Below are 23775 nucleotides of genomic sequence, written 5' to 3'. Positions count from 1 at the left end.
CTCAGTGATGGAGGCAGCAGTGGATCAACAACTCCTGTGAACTCCTGTGTCTCTGTGATGTTAAAATCACTGGTTTACTCTATGGACTTTGGTGTGGGAGAGTGAGTGGTTTACAAACTTCAGTTTCCTGTTGTTAAAGTCTGTCTAACAGTGAGATAAAGACGTGAACGTGTTTTAAAGACGCCGTAGACTTAAGCTGACGTAGATTTAATTAGTTTAAAAAATGTTTTCCCCTGAAACTGAAGTTTGTAAACCACTCACTCTCTCACACCAAAGTCCATATAGAGAAAATCAATGATTTTACAGAGACACAGGAGTTCACAGGAGTTGTTGATTCACTGCTGCCTCCATCACTGAGTCCAAATGTCTTATTTTAGTGATTTCGGCTTTGTTCAGATTAACCTCAGTGACATAAAGTGACCACACGAGGCAGCAGTAGACCAGCAGCTCCTGTGTCCCTGTGAGCTAAAATCACTGATTATTTCTACGGGCTTTGGTGCAGGGAGAGTGAGTGGTTTTACAAAGCAACTCAAAGCAGAGACACAGATTTTTCAGATTTGGTACAAAATAGTCACTTTGACTCTTTGTCAGGGATTAAATTAAAGGTTAAAGGAGATATTTGAGTTGAGGGTGTGTGTGTGTGTGTGTGTGTGCGTGTGTGTGTGTGTGAGAGAGGAGGAGGAGTCAGATGTTTATCAGCGTTCTTTGACCTCCAGGTTGATCAGGGTCAGCAGGTTTTTCCTCTCCTCAGTTTGAGCTTCGCTGATTTCCGTTCGTGACGGAAACTCCGACCTCCTTCAAACTGAAGAGATAAGAAACTGAGTGTTTATGATCACATGATCAATCACATGATCAATCACATGATCATAAACATGATCATAAACATAATCACACGCTGTAGAAGCAACCACATACGAATAAAACAACTCAAATAAGACACAGTTAAAGATGTTAATCCCTTAAATAATAACCTTAAATATCTGATTCATTTCTTTTATTTGACTTTTATGGTCAAATTCAAATTTTCTCCCTTGATTTGCTTGAAATTAATTCTATAATCAATATATTGATCTTTTGGACAATAAAACAAATGTATAATATATGTATATTTGTACTTTTTACCACTAATATTCTTATTTGTGCTCCCTCTTTCTCTTTCATTGATTTATTTCCATAACTCATATATATTTTCTATATTACATGTATATAATAATAATAATATTGTATATATTATGGTGCGTCTGTAGTATTTTAGACTTGCTGTTGTCTGTGAATTGTTTATTTTTAAAGTAAACATGACGTCAGTAAAAAGCTGATAGTGATCACTTTTTCCTCCACTGAACCTCAGACGTGACCTGAATCACAAAGTGACGACAAACTCTTTCCTGTTTCTTCTGCTTTTAAACTCAAAGGTGTTTGATTCACACAGAGAAACCTTTCAAAATAAAGACTTCATATGTTCAAATATAATGAAATAACATCATAGAATAAAAGTCAATATTTAAATATTTATTTATTTATTTATTTATTTATTTATTTATTTAAATATGTGTTTAAATACCTCGTGTTGTCATTCTGCACTAAATACTCAGTAAATACATGTTTTTTTTAATGTAGATTAATTTAGTCTTTTATTTTGAAATTATAATTATTTAGACTTACATGGGAAAATGAACTAAAGTGTGTTTTTTTTAAAGTGCAATTTTCAGATAAACTCATTATTAATAAAGAAAAATAATGTTAAATAATAGTTGACAATAATGACTCTCATGTTACACTGTTAATATAAGAATATGTGGATTATTTATATCGTATTTATACAAGAAATGACTGATAACCATGAGAAAACACTGATTAATCCTATGATTTATACAGGAAAATACTGCTATATCACAATTACTGTGAAATAAACACAGTATTTAGACAATAAAATGGTGAATAATCAGAGTATTTGTACAGGTAAATACTCTTAAATCACAGTAATATGTGTCATATATATTTATATGAGTTGTAAAGTTACAGTTATTTGTGTTAAAATCACAATTTTCTTCTGTTAAAGTTAACAATGTAATTGTTTTGTGACACAAAGTGATTTAATGAAGGAAACACGTGAGCAGTGACGTCACTAATGCTTTTAAATGGGATGGGGGGGGGGGGCGTGGACTTAACCACCTCAGTGAGTGGAAAGATCAGATTAACTCAGCAGGTTAATTAAAACCTGGGATAATTAACCATTAACTGGGTGCGCGCTCCCGCGGAGCTGCTGCGCGCTCCGGCTGCTCGGCGTTTGCGTATAAATGTGAGCGAAGTTCAGAGAATCAGCAACAACTGGAGGAAGAAGAGGAACTCTGTACCTTCATCATCACCTTCATCACCATCATCTTCATCACCATCATCTTCATCATCACCATGCTGCGCGCCTCCTCTCTCCTCCTCCTCCTCCTCCTCCTCTCCGTCCTCAGCTCCGCCGTGTGCTTCGAGATGCTGCCGGAGGAGGCGGCTCCTCGCCGGGCGAGATTCTCCTCCAACAGCCCCGGTGAGTGACGCCGCTCCGGTCTGACTTTATTATGTCACGTGATGTTGTTTTTTGTTAAATAAAAAAAGTTTGTTACTTTGTTATTATTATTATTATTATTATTATTTTCTCACTTTATTTAACTATTTAACTCCACTCACTCTCTCACACCAAACCTCTATAGAGAAAATCACTGATTTTTAGCACCTGGCGACACAGGACCTGCTGCTCCTCTGCTGCCTCTTGTGGTCACTTTGTGTCACTGAAGTTAATCTGAGCAAAGGATTTTAAAAAGCCGAATTGACAAAATAACTAATTTAAAATCAGTGATGGAGGCAGCAGTGGATCAACACGTTTGTTTGTTAAATAATGTGCTGTGATGTTAAAATCACTGGTTTTTCTCTATGGGGTTTGGTGCAGGGAGAGTGAGTGGAGTTTACAAAGTGACACAAACTTTGTGTTTCAGGCTGGATCTTAAGTCTACGACGTCTTAATGACACGTTTCACGCCTTTATTTCACTGTTAGACGGACTTCAACGACAGGAAACTGGAGTTTGTAAACTCACTCACTCTCCCCGCACCAAAGCCCATAGAGAAAACCAATCTGAATGAAGATTTTCAAAAGCCGAATTTTACAAAATAAGACATTTATTTTTGACATTTGGACTTGAAGTGGATCAACAACTCCTGTGAACTCCTGTGTCTGACCGATTTCCTCTATGGGCTTTGGTGCGGGAGAGTGAGTGGAGTTTACAAAGTGGCGGAAACGGCCGTCAAACAGCGAAATAAAGCTGCAAAGCTGTTATAACCCCAGTCTAAATCAAGTGTGTGTGTGTGTGCGTGTGCATGTGTGTGTGTGTGTGTGTGTGTGTGTGTGTGTGTGTGTGTGTGTGTGTGTGTGTGTGTGTGTGTGTGCGTGCAGCTGACGTGGCCAGATGTTTGAAAAGCTCCGTCGCCGTCGGCTGCGGCTTCTTCTCGTGTCTGGAAAACTCCACCTGCGACACCGACGGCATGCACGAGATCTGCGAACTCTTCCTGCACACGGCCGCCACCTTCAACACAGAGGTCGGTCACGGTGTGTGTGTGTGTGTGTGTGACCTCTGACCTCTGACCTCTGACCTCTGACCTCTGACCTGTGACCTCTGACCTGTGACCTCTCTCTTCAGGGTAAAACCTTTGTGAAGAAGAGTCTTCAGTGCATCTCTCAGGGAATCTCCTCCAGGATTCTTCACACCATCCGTCGCTGTAACATCTTCCAGAGGATGATCGCTGAGGTCTGTCTCCACCTGTCTGTTATTCGAACAAATATAACAGTAAACGCTGCACATTTACATCGTTTTATAGCAGGGGTTCTCAAAGTGTTGATACCTGAGGGCACATTTGGGACCCCAACATTGGACTGAGGGGCCGCCAAAGGGAAACAAACGGAAAGAAATCCCATTTGTAATAACTATGGCGTCCCAAATTTGACAAAACCGACATACTATACTATGTCGTAAAAATTGTTTAAATTTTTGGGGAAAAACTTTTTGGTCCAAAATTTGACAAAAACGTTGTACAATAGAATGCCGTCCCAAATTTGACAATTAAAAAAAAAAAAAAAATTGGTCCAAAATTTGACAAAAATTACATATGCCGTCCCAAATTTGACAATTTTTTTCAAACAAAATTTCCGTCCAAAATTTGACAAAAATGACATATATATGCTGTCCCAAATTTGACAATTTTTTTCAAACAAAATTTGGTCCAAAATTTGACAAAAATGACATATATATGCCGTCCCAAATTTGACAATTTTTTTCAAACAAAATTTGGTCCAAAATTTGACAAAAATGACATATATATGCTGTCCCAAATTTGAAACTTTTTTTCAAACAAACTTTGGTCCAAAATTTGACAAAAATGACATATATGCTGTCCCAAATTTTTAACTTTTTTTCAAACAAAATTTGGTCCAAAATTTGACAAAAATGACATATGCCGTCCCAAGTTTGAAAAAAAATTTCAAACAAAATTTGGTCCAAAATTTGACAAAAATGACATATGCCGTCCCAAGTTTGAAAAAAAATTTCAAACAAAATTTGGTCCAAAATTTGACAAAAATGACATATGCCGTCCGAAATTTGAAAAAAAAAATTTCAAACAAAATTTGGTCCAAAATTTGACAAAAATGACATATGCCGTCACAAATTTGACAATTTTTTTCAAACAAACTTTGGTCCAAAATTTGACAAAAATGACATATATGCTGTCCCAAATTTTAAACTTTTTTTCAAACAAAATTTGGTCCAAAATTTGACAAAAATGACATATGCCGTCCCAAGTTTGAAAAAAAATTTCAAACAAAATTTGGTCCAAAATTTGACAAAAATGACATATGCCGTCCCAAGTTTGAAAAAAAATTTCAAACAAAATTTGGTCCAAAATTTGACAAAAATGACATATGCCGTCCGAAATTTGAAAAAAAAAATTTCAAACAAAATTTGGTCCAAAATCTGACAAAAATGACATATGCCGTCCGAAATTTTCAAACAAATTTGAAAACAAAATTTTCGTCCAAAATTTGACAAAAATGACATATATGCCGTCCCAAATTTGACAATTTTTTTCAAATTAAAATTTAGGTCCAAAATTTGACAAAAACTTCATACTATACTATGTCACTGTCATCCAAAATTTGATGACATAGTAAATACAGTTTACACTTATTGGTCTGTATCCAGTAATGTCCATTACACATTTAACAAGCTTAGTCGCTCCTGGATTAAAACTATCAACTGTAATTCATTGCGGGGCCGCCAGAAATGTTTCTCTGGGTCGCCATTGGCCCCCGGGCCGCACTTTGAGAACCAATGTTTTATAGGGTATTTAAGTGTGTTTTTACTGCATTTTTTTACAGCGTTTCTTTCATTTGTTGTGATTAATTCTGCTTTTAAACTGCGTGCAAGTGTCAAATAAAGTCTTTGAATGAAATTAAAGGTGCAGGAAGAGTGCTACTCCAGCTTTGACATCTGCACCGTGGCTCGTACCAACCCTGACGCCATCGGGGAGGTGGTGCAGGTGCCGACACACTTCCCCAACAGGTGAGAGGACATTTAACTAAACACTGTGTGAATAAAACCGACGTCAGTTTAAGTCTACGACGTCTTTAAGAACACGTTTCACGTCTTTATTACACTGTTAGACAGACTTTAACGACAGGAAACTGAAGTTTGTAAACCACTCACTCTCCCACACCAAAGCCCATAGAGAAAACCGGTGATTTTAACATCACAGCACACAGGAGTTCACAGGAGTTGTTGATCTACTTCAAGTTCAAATGTCAAAATAAATGTCTTATTTTGTCAAATTCGGCTTTTGAAAATCTTCGTTAAGATTAACTTCAGTGACACAAAGTGACCACACGAGGCAGCAGTAGACCAGCAGCTCCTGTGTCCCTGTGGGCTAAAATCACTGGTTTTCTCCATGGGCTTTGGTGTGGGAGAGTGAGTGGTTTACAAACTTCAGTTTCCTGTTGTTAAAGTCTGTCTAACAGTGAAATAAAGATGTGAAACATGTTCTTAAGACGTCGTAGACTTAAGATCCAGCCTGAAACACAAAGTTTGTGTCACTTTGTAAACTCACTCACTCTCCCACACCAAAGCCCATAGAGAAAATCACTGATTTTAACATCACAGCACAGTATTTAACAAACAAACTTGTTGATCCACTGCTGCCTCCATCACTGAGTTACAATGACTGATTTTGTCAATTCGGCTTTTAAAAATCTTAATTCAGATTAACCTCAGTGACACAAAGTGACCACACGAGGCAGCAGTAGACCAGCAGCTCCTGTGTTGCCAGGTGCTTTAATCACTGGTTTTCTCTATGAGGTTTGGCGCGGTTGGAAAAGTCTGTCTTATGTCGTAGACTGTTTAAATAAAGTTTTTTTTTTTTTTTTTTAACTTCCTGTTCTGTGTGTGTGTGTGTGTGTGTGTGTGTGTGTGTGTGCAGGTATTACAGCACGCTGCTGCAGACGCTGCAGTCCTGCGACGAACACACGGTGGCAGCGGTGAGGTCGGGCCTGGTGTCCAGACTGGGCCCCGACATGGAGACGTTCCTGCAGCTCGTGCAGAACAAGCCGTGCGTCGCAGGCTCCGCCCTCGCGTTCAACAGCCCGTCGAGCTGGAGGAACACGCCGGTGTTCAACGTGCAGCCGAGCTTCAGAGGACGAGACGACACGCACCTGTTCGCCAGGAGGTCTGTGGACGACGCCGAGGCCGAGGCTGAGAAATAGACCACAGAGCTGACGCACACACCTCAGATTATCTCAGATTATCTCAGATTATCTCAGATTATCTCAGATTATCGCAGATTATCGCAGATTATCGCAGATTATCGCAGATTATCTCAGATTATCGCAGATTATCGCAGATTATCGCAGATTATCGCAGATTATCGCAGATTATCTCACCGCGCAGAGTTAGATGTGAATTCATTTGTCGTTCGACCTCGTTTTTAAATGTTTGTGTTCAAAAGTTTGTCCAGAATTAGAATCTGAATTAGACGAAAAGAGGCCTGAGACGAGAACGTTGATATTTATTATTATTGTTATTATAACTTATGAAGCTGATGTATTTAAGGGTCAGAGGTCAGAGGTCAGAGGTCAGAGGTCGCCTCCATGCTGGTCGTGGACGACCTCCTGACCCCTGAGCGTTAGCTGGCGTGAGACGATCACTGTAGTTGTTTGTGATGTTTAAAATCAGAGCTTTTTGTGTTGAAATACAAATTAAAATAAATAATGATTTGATGAAACTAAAGGTTCTGTTTATTTATCTTGATTTAATAATTATTATCTGTTTTATTTTACTCTTACTTTTTAAACTGAAGAAGAACCATCAGAGAAAATGTGTTTTCATACAGAGAGTAAGACATTTGTGTGATTACACAGACGTTTCACACAGAATAAAACGTCCTTCATGTAGTTTCCAGAGCAGCCAGCAGGTGGCGCACGTGCACCACAGTGTTTTTTCTTGATTTAAACTGAATAATCTGTGGATTGGACAGAAAAAATTATATTTTCTGATTCTCGATCAGAGCATTTCACCAGCAGGGAATTAATAATCTAATCTAATCCAAATGTATTTAATCTATGATCATTCTGACACTGATTTTAATTTACTTTAACTGATTTAGTTTCTAATCTAAATCTGAGTTCACGTTAATCTAAACTTTTTTGTTCTAATAATTGTAATGAAACGGAATTGAACTAATCCCATATATAATCTAATCTAATCTCATATGATTCTGACTTTGATTTTAATTGACTTTAACACTGATGTTGTGTCTAATCTGATCTAAATTTGAATCTAGTCTCACACTGACTCTAATCTAAGATCATTTTAATTTATGTTGTTGTTTTTACTTTAATTGACCTTGATCTCACAATAAAACTGAATTGAGAGAATCTAATCTAATCTGATTGGTATTTTAAGGAGGTTTTCTTTCTTAAAAAGAATAAATCTAAATATGAGAAACTATGTTTTTAAAGATTTAAATGAGTTAGAAACAGCATTATACATAAATAAATAAATAAAAATGAAGAAGTTTAAAGAATAATCTCCATCAGCATGAACATGCTAATGAACATGTGAACTGTCTGACCTCCTCCTCCTCCTCCTCTTCCTCCTCCTGCTCCTCCTGGTGTTTGTCCAGGTGTGTTGTTGTGGATCTTCCTCACTTCACCATCTGTCCACAGTGAATAATGAGTCCAGGCCTCAGTGGTACGACCCATTAACCTCCATCAGCCACAGTGAGGAAGACAAACACTGTGTTCTCCTGCTCCTCCTCCTCCTGCTCCTCCTTTAGAGGAAAGAGAACAAACATCTGACGTGATAAAGGTTAAGTCTACGACGTCTTTAAGATCATGTTTCACGTCTTTATCTTCACTGTTAGACAGACTTTGTAAACCACTCACTCTCCCACACCAAAGTCCATAGAGAAAACCAGTGATTTTAACATCACAGCACAATATTTAACATACACACTTGTTGATGCACTGCTGCCTCCATCACTATGTTCAAATTAGTTATTTCGTCAATTCGGCTTTTAAAATATTTCATTTAGAGTTAACTCAGTGACACAAAGTGACCACACGAGGCAGCAGTAGACCAGCAGCTCCTGTGTCCCTGTGAGCAAAAATCACTGGTTTTCTCAATGGGCTTTGGTGGGTGAGTGTGTGCGTGTATGCGTGTGTGTGTGTGTGTGTGTGTGCGTGCGTGCGTGTGTGTGTGTGTGTGTGTGTGTGTGTGTGCGTGTGTGCGTGTGTGTGTGTGTGTCCAGGAAAACTTATCTGGAAGAGATTAAGCTGCAGAGTCTCTGAGGAGGAAGTGAACTGTTGTTCCTGTTCCAACACAGGAAGGAGAGAAGCTGTGTGAGCTGAGCCAGAGACACACACACACACACACACACACACACACACACACACACACGGTGTCACAGATGCAGATAAATGATGTATTTCACCTGCTGCTGTCCGGTGTGTGTGTGTGTGTGCGTGCGTGTGTGTGTGTGTGTGTGTCATCCTCATAATTTATCTCTTAACGTCCACCACACACACACACACACACAGACATAGTCATGAATTCAATAAGTGAGACTCTTTATCCGCTCATCTCCAAGGTCAAAACACACACACACACACACACACACACACACACACACACACACACACACACACACACACACACACACACACACAATAGGAAACAGCTAAATCTCTCTGTCGTCTTTTCGTTTTTTGCCAAATCACTAAACTTTAGAACAGATTTGTCCAGAACCCTCAGGTTTCAGTTCTTTCAGGACACTTTTTTGCCCCAAAAAACTGCACATTTGTGTCACTTTGTAAACCACTCACTCTCCCACACCAAAGTCCATAGAGTAAACCAGTGATTTTAACATCACAGAGACACAGGAGTTCACAGGAGTTGTTGATCCACTGCTGCCTCCATCACTAACTTACAATGACTGATTTTAGTGAATTCGGCTTTGAAAATATTTAATTTAGACTTAACTTCGGTGACACAAAGTGACCACACGAGGCAGCAGAGGACCAGCAGCTCCTGTGTCCCTGTGAGAAAAAAATTGGTAGTTTTTTCAATGGGGTTTGGTGTGGGAGAGTGAAACTTGAAATAGATTTTTTTTGAACTAACATAACAGAAAACTACAACATACTGTGCCGTATGGTGGCCCTGAAGGGTCAAATCAAATAGTATAATATAATAAGTATAATAGACACACACACACACACACACATAGCCACAGGTAGAAAAGTATAAGGAGGATTTTAATACTGTTAATTGTCGTCATAAACAGAGTTTGTTTGTGTAACTGCAGACTGAAAATGGACATAAGTGCAATAACGTTCAACACAAGAAATACACAAAATAAATTATAGAGCTGCAAAAACAATAATACAAAGATTTGTGAAAAATGTGTTTCTTTGGTTTGGGCAACATTTTCTGACATTTAACAGATTATTTTAATCCATAAAACTGACAAACGCGTCGATTCAGAAGATCATAATTAGCCGCAGCACGAGAACGAACCGCAAAAAACGACAGAAGGAACTAATAAAATACACAAACGTTAGATCTATAAATTAAAAAGTGACTGAATTTTGTGTATTTTATTAAATTCTTCCCTTTGTGTCGTATTTTTGTTTGACATAAAAATATTATTTACAATATTCACACTAATAACATCAGCTCTTCTTCATCTTCTTCATCTTCATCATCGTCACAGGAAACAGGATGAAGGCGACACAGGAAGTGTAAAAAAAGAAAAAAAAAAAAAAAAGCTTCCGCGACGTTTACGTTTACGTGGAGCTGCAGGAACGAACCGGAGCGAACGAGACCACGGACGAGTACTGGATCAGAGGGACGGCCAAGTCCAGGTACTCCTGAAAACACGGAGACAAGAGGAAGACGGATCAGGATTCAGAAGACGGATCAATAACAACGCTACTTTTACTTCAATGTAGTGCTGTCAGACATTAACGGCGTCAACGTTTACGTGACTCCCGATTGTTAAAATGAGTCTCTAAAGTCAACGCTAACCTTTAAAAACAGATACGCACACACACGCAGTTACACAGGTGCGCTAACGTTTTCTGTTAGCGCTGCTCTTTTCCTTTAATAAACAGACCGCTCCACTTCCACCGTAGGCTAACGCTAACGGCGCCAAAAGGAGCTAATGCAGCTAACGGTGCTAACTGGTAAACGGTGTACACGCGACGCGCAAACATGACGTCATGCGCGTCTTTTTCAACCTATTGCACAGTAATAGGTTTTTTAGTACATTAAAAGTACATTAAAGTCTTATTATAAGTCTTCGACAACCTGTACCTTGAGTGTTTTGACCTGTGTTTGCTGCCTGAACTGAATCAAACCATCGTAAACAGGGGTTCTCAAAGTTTTGATACCTGAGGGCCAATTTAGGAACCCAACATTGGACTGAGGGCCACCAAAGGGAAAAAAAAAGACTGAAAGAATTCACATTTGTAATAACTATGGCGTCCAAAATTTGACAAAATCGACATACTATACTACGTTGTCCAAAATGTGAAATTTTTTTTGAAAATAAAATGGTCCAAATTTGGACAAAAACTTCATACTATACTATGTTGTTCAAAATTTAAAACATTTTGGGGAAAAAGTTTTTGGTCCAAAATTTGACAAAAACGTTGTACAATACTATGTCGTCCCAAATTTGACCATTTTTTTCAAACATAAATTCAGTCCAAAATTTGAAAATTTCTTTTCAAAAAAAATTTTGGTCCAAAATTTGACAAAAACGTTGTACAATACTATGTCGTCCCAAATTTGACAATTTTTTTCCAAAAAAAATTTGATCCAAAATTTGACAAAAACGTCATACTATACTGTCGTTCAAAATTTTACAATTTTTGGGGAAAATAGTTTTGGATCCAAAATTTGACAAAAACGTTGTACAATACTATGTCGTCCCAAATTTGACAATTTTTTTCCAAAAAAAATTTGATCCAAAATTTGACAAAAACGTCATACAATACTGTCGTCCCAAATTTGACAATTTCTTTAAAAAAAAATAATTCCAGAAGTCAATTCCAAAAGTTGACAAAAATGATGTATGCCGTCCCAAATTTGACATTTAAAAAAAATTACATATTTTAAATATGTTTCACACTGTTCAAATTTCACATTTAGCCTGAGTCCAACTGCAGTGTTTTCTTCTACATAAAACCTTTAATTTTTTGTGTTTTAACAATTTAAAAAAAAATTGTTAAAACACAATTTTAAGATGCAGTAAATTGTAAATCACTGCCACAGATTGAAAGTTATTCTTTGTAACTTTGTTTTAATATATATTTATATATTTTAAATATGAATATTTTGAAATGCAGGCACTTTTTTAGGTACTTTTAAGACAACAAGGCTCATTTTAACAAGTTTTAGATTTAGGTACTTACTAAACAATTACAGAAAATCTCTATTTTAATGAAGTTTATTCTTAAACAATGATAATGAAGCTCTATAACCCAAGAAAATGTATTTAAAAATAATAGAAAATGTCATGTTTTCCACACAATAAAACCTCTAAAGTCAAAGATGAATTCTCCATCACTGACCTGATTTGCCATCAGAGAAAGTGTACGATCTAAATCTTCCACCAGCTGCTGGAACGTCGGCCGGCGAGACGCAACGGCGTTCCAACAGTCTCTCATCATCAGGTACCTGAGGAACACACACACACACACACACACACACACACACACACACACACACACACACACTGTCAAACAGATGCTCGAACACTCTCAAAGTTTCTTTAAATGTGAATATTTTCCAGTTTCTTTGCTCCATAAAACAAAAGAAATCACGAAAAACTGAATTATTTTGTGTTTTTTTGACAAAAACAAAGACGTTTCCTGACATTTTAATCAAGAGAAATCATTTATTTAAATATAAAAGTGGTTCAAAGCAGACAAAAACATGCAGAACACAGTTAACCCTGAGGGTAAAGAAGTGAAGGTTAGAAAAGCACAGGTATATAAACACACAGGAAGGGGCGGAGTCAACGAGACACAGGTGAACGGTGTTAGCAATCACAGCAGCAGGAAACTTGAACGCAGACTACCAAAATAAAACAGGAAGTAAGAAAACAACAATGAAGCTTGACAGTGACAGGTGGTGCAGGTCTCCTTGGGGTTTGGTTTTTATAGTGAATGTGAACGTGTGAACTCACAGCTCCTGTGTGCAGGTGAACGTGTGAAGGTGAACGTGTGAACTCACAGTTCCTGTGTGCAGGTGGCTGGTTTCTCCATGCGATGACCTTCCTTCAGCAGCTTGAACAGCTCCTCCACAGGAACTCCGGGGTACGGAGATCCACCGAGGGTGAAGATCTCCCACAGCAACACGCCGAACGACCACCTGAACACAGAGTCATCACAACGTTCATGACTTCATCACACCTTCATCACACGTTCATCACACGTTCATGAGTGAATATCTGCTGAATGACTCACACGTCGCTCTGGTGAGTGTAGATCCGGTCAAACAAAGCCTCAGGTGCCATCCACTTCACCGGCAGACGACCCTGAGGAAACACACACAAATCATTTTTGTTTTTGAGAAGAAAGTCAAAGTGCATCAGGGCAAATGGATCATTTTCTGATTTTCAAAAATTCATTAAAATTATTCCTTAAGAGAAATGCAAATATTTTCAACTGATCCTTGTTCAGGGCGATGCCAACTATTATGTTCGTAAATTTCAAGTCATTCTGAGATACTTTTTGTTTTTGAGAAGAAAATCAGCTCACTGTCAAAGTGCATCAGGGCAAATGGATCATTTCCTGATTTTCAAAAATTCATTAAAATTATTCCTTAAGAGATTTGCAAATATTTTCACCGGATCCTTGTTCAGGGCGATGCCGACTATTATGATGGTAAATTTCAAGTCATTCCGAGATACTTTTTATTTTTGAGATTAAAGTCAGCTCACTGTCAAAGTGCATCAGGGCAAATGGATCATTTCCTGATTTTCAAAAATTAATTAAAATTATTCTTTAACAGATATGCAAATATTTTCACCGGATCCTTGTTCAGGGCGATGCCGACTATTATGATGGTAAATTTCAAGTCATTCCGAGATACTTTTTGTTTTTTTAAAGAAAGTCAGCTCACTGTCAAAGTGCATCAGAGCAAATGGATCATTTCCTGAATTTCAAAAATTCATAATAATTATTCCTTAAGAGATTTGCAAATATTTTCAACAGATCCTTGTTCAGGGGGATGTCGACTATTAGCATAACACAATCTGTGGTTATTTCACTGAGGTTCTCGTTAAAAAGTCGACTCACGTTGGTCGTCTTCTTGTAATAGTCGATGTGGTGGACGTCTCGGGCCAAACCAAAGTCCGCGATCTTCATCACGTTGTCGTCCGTGACGAGGACGTTCCTGGCCGCCAGGTCTCTGTGGATACACTGGACATCCGAGACAGAGGAGACGAGAGTTTTAATCACGGTGTTAGCCGTTAGCGTTAGCGCACAGGAGATCGTTAGCTAGCCGAGGACCAGAGAGTAAAAATTAGTGACGTCTAACGGTGAGACTGCAGGTTGTAAAAGTGCATCTTATGGATGTATGGTGGCCTTCAGGTACCAAAAAACATAATAAGTTCTGCTTTAAACACCTGGTTAGCTCAAGTGCTAAATAGAACCATATAAGGTTTTACGGCTTGTCCTCATAATAGAACCGTTTTTTGGCTCCTGGTAGAACCCTTTTATAAAAGTTCTACCAAGAACCCTTTTATAAAAGGTTCCACCTGGAACCCTTTTAAAAGCCTGTATTCAGGAAAGGGGTTTTTAAGGGTTCTCTGGATCAAAATGGTTCTTACTGGAACCATTAGTGTTACCAAGAACCCTTGAAAAACCCATCTTCTGTAAAGGGTTTTTCAGAAGCAAATGGTTCCAGGTAGAACCTCAGCCCTTGCAGAAGGACCCTTTTGGAACCCTTATTTCTGATGTAAGTCTGGATGTTCAATTGTTCACTCTTAGAAATAAAAGTGCTAAGTAGATCCATATAAGGTTCTTCGGCTTGTCCTCATAGTAGAACCCTTTTTTGGGTTCTAAACATTGTACAATACTATGTCGTCCCAAATTTGACAATTTTTTTCAAACATAAATTCAGTCCAAAATTTGACAAAAATGACATGTATGCTGTCCCAAATTTGACAATTTTTTTCAAAAAAGATTTTGGTCCAAAATTTAAAAAAAACGTTGTACAATACTATGTCGTCCCAAATTTGACAATTCTTTTCAAAAAAAAATTAGATCCAAAATTTGACAAAAACGTCATACTATACTGTCGTTCAAAATTTTACAATTTTTGGGGAAAAAAGTTTTTGGTCCAAAATTTGACAAAAACGTTGTACACTACTGTCGTCCCAAATTTGACAATTTCTTTCAAAAAGAAATTTAATTCCAAAATTTGACAAAAATGACATGTATGCCGTCTCCTAAATTTGACATTTTTTTCAAAAAAAAATTTGGTCCATAATTTGACAAAAACGTCATACTATACTATGTCGTCCAAAATGTGACAATTTTTTGGGAAAAAATTTAAATGGCAAAATTTGACAGAAACGTCATACTATACTGTGTCACTGTCATCCAAAATTTGATGACATAGTAAATACAGTTTACACTTATTGGTCTGTATCCAGTAATGTCCAATAAACATTTAACAAGCTTTGTCGCTCCTGGATTAAAACTATCAACTGTAATTCATTGCGGGGGCCGCCAGAAATGTTTCTGCGGGCCGGCATTGGCCCTCGGGCCGCACTTTGAGAACCAACGATCGTAAAATGATCTCGTACCATAATTCTTACCACATGCAACACAGTCTGACCTTCTTTGAGGCGAGGTAGGCCATCCCTCTGGCCACCTGGTAGGCGCAGGACACCAGCTCCCTGACCTCCAAGCTGCCCAGCGTCGTCTGCCTGGATCCGCTCCAGTATTCCAGGCCGAGCGGCCGCCGAGCGCGCAGGAACTCCCTGAGGTTGCCCTGCGAGGCGTACTCCACCACCACGTACAGAGGACCTGAGGGGGGGGGGAGGGGGGGCGGGGCGGCAGGTGACGGGGGTGAGCTGCATTCGTTCATCGCGTTCACGTTCACGCCGGTGCGTTCGTTCGCTCGCTCACTCACCGTCCTGAGTGCAGGCTCCCAGCAGGTTGATGATGTTCTTGTGTTTGCCGATCATCTTCATCATCTCCATCTCGCTGATCAGGTCGGACAGGTCCTTCTCCGTGGCGTCGGCTGCACACGAGGACGTAAACGTAAACATGAAAACATGAGCCGCGTGATCATCTTAAAGCTGCAGTACGTAACTTTTTACGGGGTTAGCGATAGGGTTTTTTACGCTATTACTCTGCTATTACCGCCTTCGTTTGTTCGTCGTGAACAGAAATGATGTAAGGTTATTCGTTTGCTGCGTCCTTCGTGTGCTCCGTCAGGCCTAACCGAGGGCGCGTTTGCGTGTATACAGCAGCAGAGCAGGGGTGGGCGGAGACAATCGCGGGGTTTTTTTTTTTAAGCAGCAGAATTCACTTCTGAAAATGTTCGTGGACGTTTCTTTGTGTTTTCAGACAAACTCCATCCTGTTTGTTGTTGTCGTCTCGCTTTACTAGCGCAATGTTCTGAAATCACTTCCTGTGTGCAGCACGGTTGTGTCCTCCCCCCCACCACTCACCTTTGAGCATCTTCACAGCCACCTTGGTGAGACGGGTTGGTTTGTTCTTGTCGAGTCCGACAGCCTCGGCTAGCACCACCTGACCAAAGCAGCCTTCACCCAGAGGCTTTCCCAGCGTTAGCCTAGCACACACACACACACACACACAGAGAACAGTCTTGAGTTTGCTAATGCTACCTTCTTTCTAGCATTGTCTTAACTTTGCTAATCCTACCTTCTTTCTAGCATTGTCTAAACTTTGCTAATACTACTTCTTTCTAGCGTTTTCTTGAGTTTGCTAATGCTACCTTCTTTCTAGCATTATCTAAACTTTGCTAATGCTACCTTCTTTCTTGCATTGTCTAAACTTTGCTAATACTACCTTCTTTCTAGCGTTGTCTTGAGTTTGCTAATACTACCTTCTTTCTAGTGTTGTCCTAACTTTGCTAATGCTACCTTTTTCTAGCGTTGTCTTGAGTTTGCTAATACTACCTTCTTTCTAGCATTGTCTAAACTTTACTAATGCTACCTTCTTTCTAGTGTTGTCCTAACTTTGCTAATGCTACCTTTTTCTAGCATTGTCTAAACTTTACTAATGCTACCTTCTTTCTAGCATTGTCAAAACTTTGTTAGCGTTACTTTCTTTCTAGCATTGTCTTGAGTACGCTAATGCTACCTTCTTTCTAGCTTTGTCTAAACTTTGCTTATTTCCCTATTTGAGCGTTTGTTGATTATTGATAGAACTGTGCTCGCTAGCAGGCTAACTTTCCGATGCCAACATGCTAATGCTTACAACCCTGTCGTTATTACACCGATCGTCCACATACACCTGTAAAAATCACGTGAGAAGACGTAGAAGCTCAGTAGAAGTTTTTGTGCAACCAGCAGAGTCGCCCCCTGGTGGCTACTCAGTACAGTCTTACTTCCAGGTGGTTCTCAACCTGCCAACCGGAAAACTAAAGTAGAAGACTGGAATATATGGTCTATTGGTGCATTCCAGTTGTAGCTAGCCCGAAATACGAGGTGACTTCACGTCCCGTTCCGACGTAAAAATGGAATCTAAACGGACTTCCTGGTTAAATAAAGTTTTTTCCGTACCGATCTCTCGACAGCTCCCAGACGGGATCGTAGGGAAGCTCGTACTCCGACACTCCGGCCAGGACGGTGGTCGCCGCGCTGGAGAGACGAGAGTGACGCATCAAACACATCCCTGACCGCAGCGAGGACGACGAGTCCACCGACACCTACAGGCGAAGAAGAAGAAGACGTTAGCGTGACTGGTCTGTAACAGGAAACAGGAAACAGGAAACAGGAAACAGGAGGATGAGATGTTACCTGTCTCCTCAGAGGAATGCTTTTGGCCAGCTTCTGCACGGCCAGCTGACCGCTGAAGTCGCTCTTCTTCGGGGAGCAGCAGAGTCGGCAGGCGACCGCCGCCGCCGCGAGGACCACGATGACGAAGAAGCCGAGACAGTAGAGGAAGATCTCAAGGTACGTCTGAGAGGGGAGGGGCGAGGGGTGGAGGTCTGTGACCACAGGGAAACACATGGTTTAATCCAAGAGATTACGCTTTATTCTGAAAGTCTGGACGGAAAAACCAAGAAACAAACACCAGACTTCCAGACCTTAGTAGAGATTACACTGTTAGGAATACAAGTGCTAAGTAGAACCATAAGGTTCTTCAGCTTGTCCTCAAAGGAGAACCCTTTTGCTAATGCTACCTTCTTTCAAGCATTGTATACACTTTGCTAGTGTTACTTTCTTTCTAGGGTTGTCTTGAGTTTGCTAACGCTACCTTCTTTCTAGCGTTGTCTTGAGTTTGCTAATGCTACCTTCTTTCTAGCGTTGTCTTGAGTTTGCTAATGCTACCTTCTTTCTAGCGTTGTCTTGAGTTTGCTAATACTACCTTCTTTCTAGCATTGTCTAAACTTTGCTAATACTACTTTCTTCCTAGCGTTGTATTAACTTAGCTAATGCTACCTTCTTTCTAGCATTGTCTAAACTTTGCTAATGCTACCTTCTTCCTAGCGCTGTCTTAACTTTGCTAATGCTACCTTCTTTCTAGCATTGTCTAAACTTTGCTAATGCTACCTTCTTCCTAGCGCTGTCTTAACTTTGCTAATGCTACCTTCTTTCTAGCATTGTCTAAACTTTGCTAATGCTACCTTCTTCCTAGCGCTGTCTTAACTTTGCTAATGCTACCTTCTTTCTAGCATTGTCTAAACTTTGCTATTGCTACCTTCTTTCGAGCATTGTATAAACTTTGCTAATGCTACCTGCTTTCTAGCGTTGTCTTGAGGTGTTTTTTCAAGGGCTCCAGGTGGAACCTTTCCAGGTAGAACCTCAGCCCTTGTAGAAGAACACTTTAAGAACACTTTTGGAACCCTTATTTCTAAGATTGTACTAGTTAAACATTCTTAAACTGATTTAAATATTCCTGTTTTAAGCTACTTTTACTTGGCGAGAAAACGTAAAAAAGTAGCTCGTAAATGTGCAGCTGCTTTCATTCTGTAAAGTTCGTAAAAACGAGGTCCGCCTTTACTCGATGAAGCTGAAGTAAAGAATTCTGAATTCTGAATTAAAGACGAGATCTGTGAAGAGTAAATTTGACGTATTTTACAGTCAGATTCCATGTAAACCACTGTTTTTAGCTCATTACTGCTAATTACACGACTAAAATCAGCCTCATTTTGGGGGAAACTGTTAAAAGTTTGAGCCTAAAAAAGTCAAAAATATCCAACATGAAGCTTCAATTACATCCACATGTAGTGAAAATACTGGTTATTGGTCCAAGGACTTCCTGATATATCAGCATATCAGGGAAAAAGTGAACAATTTGTGCAAGAAACGATTCTGGTTTCATTTAAAATGACGATAAATCAGAATAGGGATTGAATTCTAACCGTTAACCACGACACACAAACAAATAGTGTTCACGTCCGCTCACCTTCCACCACGGTGAGCCAGGCCGAGTGGTACGACACGCCGATGGAGTTTCCCGCCAGACACGTGTACTCGCCGGCGTCGCCCGCCGAGACGTTCCTCAGCGTCAGGACCTCCATGTCTTTATCTGTGGTGTTCAGACCTGCAGACTGAAGACCAGACGACAACAACCACGCGTTTAAATAAACACAAAAACGTCGTGTTTCCATCAAATATCGTCAAACGATGTAAAAACAGCAGCAGCACAAACCTGAGACAGTAAAATTTGTTCATGTTTTCTTGTTCTCGCAGTAAAAGCTGATTTAAATCAACAGGTCGTTATCAGAGCTTCATGATGAGCTGATGAGACTCAGGTGTGAGAGCAAAGATTTGTGATTTCCTACTTCTTTTCTGTCTTCTCACTGATTTATTTATGGTTTAGTTTGACTTTTAGTTAATAAAACATCTTTTGCAGCTGTTACAGACGTGGAAGAAACAAGGTAAGAGAGGTTTCACTGAGTCTTTGACTTTTCCTGTTTAGTTTCCACACATTTTCAGGGTTTTTTGTGTCAAAATCTATCCAAAAAAATGGGTAATTTTATATATATTTTAAATAAATGTCAATTTAGTTAGTATTCAGTGATAGAGCTTCCATAACCACAATCCTTTCAATGTTATTTAGCAGTTAAAACATATTTTGAAGGCTGAAACTGAAGATTCATGGTTGTTTTGTCTCATATGATCATAAACAGAATGTATTTAATGGCTTTTTAGGCCAAAATATTTATTGATTTATTGACTAAAACCCAGGATTTTTATTTGATACGAGCAAAATAAATTATTCTATGAGTAACAGCGAAACTTAAAAATAATTTAAAAAAAATTATTATTATTATTTTATTTTGAAAAACCAGACTAAACAGCAGTTTGTGTTATTTGTGTACAGTTTATTTTTGTAACTTCTGGGAGAAAAAGGCAGCTTAAGCCTAAGCTTTTATTTATGCTAAAGTTATTTTTGTTGTACAGGAAGTAAGTTTTTATTTGTTTTGAATGAATAAATGTTTTCATAAAACTTTTGTCTTAAAGGTGCATTATGTAATAAATGATCAAATCCTCCTAATATGTCACAGAGACTCAGGAATAATGTTCATATAACAAACTGAACTCACCAACAACAACAGTACAGACTAAATATTTGCAATAAAAAATATATTTTGCAGACTGCAAATCATGTTTATGTTTTGAAATCATGTTTTGGCGTCATGTGGCGCCACCTACCGCCGTCTACCAATCATTGCAGTCGGTAGAGTCTCAGCTGCCGAGCAACCACGGGTTGAACCAGTTACGTCAGAAAACGAAAACCTAAAAGACCTCGGTGTTTTGAATTTGAGTGTAGTAACTGTTTTTGGCCACATTCTTACATATGGCACCTTTAAGTTTGCCTTTGTGTGATATCGTCTGAAAGAGCAGCATCAGCAGGAGGAGGTCGTGACCTCTGGTGTTTTTGTCGTGACCTCTGGTGTTTTTGTCGTGACCTCTAGTGTTTTTGTCGTGACCTCTGGTGTTTTTGTCGTGACCTCTGGTGTGTTTGTCGTGACCTCTGGTGTTTGTTTTTGTCGTGACCTCTGGTGTTTTTGTCGTGACCTCTGGTGTTTTTGTCGTGACCTCTGGTGTTTTTGTCGTGACCTCTGGTGTTTTTGTCGTGACCTCTGGTGTTTGTTTTTGTCGTGACCTCTGGTGTTTGTTTTTGTCGTGACCTCTGGTGTTTTTGTCGTGACCTCTTGTCGTGACCTCTGGTGTTTTTGTCGTGACCTCTGGTGTTTGTTTTTGTCGTGACCTCTGGTGTGTTTGTCGTGACCTCTAGTGTTTTTGTCGTGACCTCTGGTGTTTTTGTCGTGACCTCTGGTGTTTGTTTTTGTCGTGACCTCTGGTGTTTTTGTCGTGACCTCTTGTCGTGACCTCTGGTGTTTTTGTCGTGACCTCTGGTGTTTGTTTTTGTCGTGACCTCTGGTGTGTTTGTCGTGACCTCTGGTGTTTTTGTCGTGACCTCTGGTGTTTGTTTTTGTCGTGACCTCTGGTGTTTGTTTTTGTCCTGACCTCTGGTGTTTTTGTCGTGACCTCTGCCGTGTGTTTTTGTGGTGTTCTGACCTTGAGGACGAGGACGTACGGCAGCCCGTCAGGTCCTTCTCTGCTGCCGTTGACCGTGATGTGTCTGAGCCACTGGATGTGAGGCTGAGGGTCGCTGAACACGCGACACACGAACCGTGCGTCGGCGCCGACGGCGGCGGTTTGGTTAGCGGGTAGACCGACCTGAAGGAACGGTCTGTGAGGAGAACGTTCTGGAAGAGATTAAAACGTGTGAGACACGAGATAGTTTTGGATAATGCTGATTGATAGTACACATTATTGGGCATGGATGCTAACATTAGCGGCTAGTACCAGTGGTGACACAGCAGCAACTTCAGTTTCCTGTTGCTAAAGTGAAGATAAAGACGTGAACATGTTTTTAAAGATAACGTAGACTTAAATTGACGTAAATATTATGAGCTAAGTGTTTAGTTAAGCGGCTAAAATAGTTGTTTTCCCTTGTGTCTCTTCTGGAAGCCATTTTGTTTCGATGAGCGTAAACGTATCTCAGGCTGCATAGTAGATGATTTGCATGCTAACATGCTATGACAGATAAATATAATACTGAATGATAGTACAAGTTATTGGACATGGATGCTAACATTAGCAGCTAGTAGCAATGATGACACAGCAGCTCCTGTGTCCCTGTGAGCTAAAATCACTGATTTTCTCTATGGGCTTTGGTGTGGGAGAGTGAGTGGTTTACAAACTTCAGTTTCCTGTTGTTAAAGTCTGTCTAACAGTGAAATAAAGACAGTTTTTTTGGACGTTCTCACCGACGACGTCCAGCAGGTACGTGTGCTTCAGGCTGCCGTGCTGGTTCTCCACCACACAGGTGTAGTTGCCTTTGTCTGACGGAACCACAGACTCCATGATGAGGGTCCACATGTGTCCTCTGATCTGAGCGACAGAACATGAAGGTTCAAGTTCAAACATCTGCTTCAGAACTCCGCTCATTCCCTCTCCACACACACACACACTCACACACACACACTCACCTTGAAGCCTCCGATCCTCTGGTCTTTGCTGAACTCTTTCCCGTTCTTGTACCAGCGCAGAGACGGAACAGGGTTCCCCGACGCCTGACAGCGGAACCTGACGGTGCTGCTGGCCGGAACGGCGTGGAGCTGCTTCTTCATCTTCTCTGGCATCACCCACTGAGGAGCCGTCGCTGCAGAGAAGAGAGAGGAGATTGTGGTGATGATGATGATGATGATGATCCACAAATCAACCACCGACAGAAAATACAGAAGTCTCACGCTGAAGCTTCTCGTTGCTCGTCGACAGCTCGTTGGAGAGTTTGTTTTCCTCCGACGACGACTCGTCGTCTTCTTCGTCCTCGGAGGATTTCACCGCGTCGGCTGCAAAACAAAAGGTCGACAGCGGAGATGATGGAAGAGGAACTTCTGCTGAGGGTTAGTTTAACCTCCATTTATCTGTGTCGGTGGATCTTCAGGAGGTTTGTTGTCTGTCACTCCTGAAGATGAACGTGACTTAGTTAGATGTTTGACGTATATGTGGATTTTTCAGGGTTGAGCTCTAAAATACAGACTTTTGTTAGACTAAGGGTGAATTCAAATTCCTATCTTAACCCTAAAAAATTAAGTTGAGGTCAAGTTTAAGGGCTGTATCGCCCTCAATATTGAGATTTTCCCGAGACCACCCTTGGGAGCAAGGGCTACCCAGAATGCATTGCGTGTTTTCACATAACAAAGATGTAGCGTCGAAAGCAGCGAAACGAGTGCGATACAAATGAAGTATTTTCTTTGTTAACAGAGATATAAAAATGATCTTAGTTTAGGCCCATATTATGGATTACTGACGTCATTGTTGACGTAACATTTATTTTTATTTTACGATCTTTTGTCAATAGTCGGCCGGTGCGGACAAGCTAATATCATCTTATAACTAACTGACAACCTAATAACTTGACTGACAAACGGATCGTAGTAAATAATCCTGACGTTAATCTGTTCTTCTTCTTCTTCTTCTTTTTTGGAGTTGACAGACTGGACGCAGCTTTGGCGTTATTCTGCCCCCTACAGTCTGAAGACGTATCTGCATTTAAGGGGTGTCCCATTTCTAAGTGACAAAATAACCCTCAACACTTGGTTTTGAGGACCAGTTAAGATTAAGGGTTGAGCTTGAGGGTTAAGATAGGAATTGGAATTGGCTCTTAGCCGGACAAATTTTACATTTTAAATATCGCCCAATCGTCCACCAGAGGGAGCCGTGAGCAAAATTTCACCCTAGATCCACCCTGAATGCCAAATAACAACAAATAAGACGTAAATTCAACGGTGCGATCCATTTACATCTTACGTTAAGTTGTTCCAGTTGAGAAGTTGGAAAACGTTGGGCTAACCATTGTTAGCGTTAGCGTATTTTGCTCAAATAACAGCGTAAATAATTTATTAGTACCTGTTAAAAGTTAAGAACATGTTAGACAGACTTTAACAACAGGAAAC

At 39.9% G+C, this 23775-nt stretch overlaps 2 protein-coding genes across 2 annotated transcripts in view; one reads left to right on the top strand and one right to left on the bottom strand.

The window, feature by feature from the left end:
* Positions 1 to 2409: 2409 nt before the first annotated feature.
* stc1l (stanniocalcin 1, like) lies at positions 2410 to 6791 on the top strand (the record flags this gene model as incomplete). Its single annotated transcript, XM_083910218.1, has 5 exons — positions 2410 to 2536; positions 3438 to 3580; positions 3682 to 3789; positions 5495 to 5598; positions 6509 to 6791. The coding sequence occupies 5 exons, from the start codon at positions 2410 to 2412 to the stop codon at positions 6789 to 6791; spliced, it is 765 nt and encodes a 254-aa protein (XP_083766344.1).
* Positions 6792 to 9897: 3106 nt separating this feature from the next.
* Positions 9898 to 23775, bottom strand: part of fgfr1b (fibroblast growth factor receptor 1b) — a 22563-nt gene continuing 8685 nt past the window's right edge. The window contains exons 3-17 of the mRNA XM_083889819.1: positions 22567 to 22668; positions 22306 to 22478; positions 22084 to 22207; positions 21329 to 21519; positions 19206 to 19350; positions 17594 to 17784; positions 17357 to 17502; positions 16280 to 16401; positions 15736 to 15846; positions 15439 to 15629; positions 13893 to 14015; positions 13059 to 13129; positions 12826 to 12963; positions 12162 to 12267; positions 9898 to 10454 (exon numbers count right to left, since the gene is read on the bottom strand). Coding sequence (XP_083745945.1) covers positions 10371 to 10454; positions 12162 to 12267; positions 12826 to 12963; positions 13059 to 13129; positions 13893 to 14015; positions 15439 to 15629; positions 15736 to 15846; positions 16280 to 16401; positions 17357 to 17502; positions 17594 to 17784; positions 19206 to 19350; positions 21329 to 21519; positions 22084 to 22207; positions 22306 to 22478; positions 22567 to 22668 — 2018 coding nt within the window. The 3' untranslated portion in view covers positions 9898 to 10370. The remainder of the gene's footprint in view (positions 10455 to 12161; positions 12268 to 12825; positions 12964 to 13058; positions 13130 to 13892; positions 14016 to 15438; positions 15630 to 15735; positions 15847 to 16279; positions 16402 to 17356; positions 17503 to 17593; positions 17785 to 19205; positions 19351 to 21328; positions 21520 to 22083; positions 22208 to 22305; positions 22479 to 22566; positions 22669 to 23775) is intronic.

The sequence above is a fragment of the Microchirus variegatus genome, assembly GCF_963457635.1.
Source record: "Microchirus variegatus genome assembly, chromosome: 1".
In the NCBI taxonomy this organism is placed as follows: domain Eukaryota; kingdom Metazoa; phylum Chordata; class Actinopteri; order Pleuronectiformes; family Soleidae; genus Microchirus; species Microchirus variegatus.
Note: the sequence above shows the minus strand (reverse complement) of the source record. Positions and strands in the feature narration are given on the sequence as shown.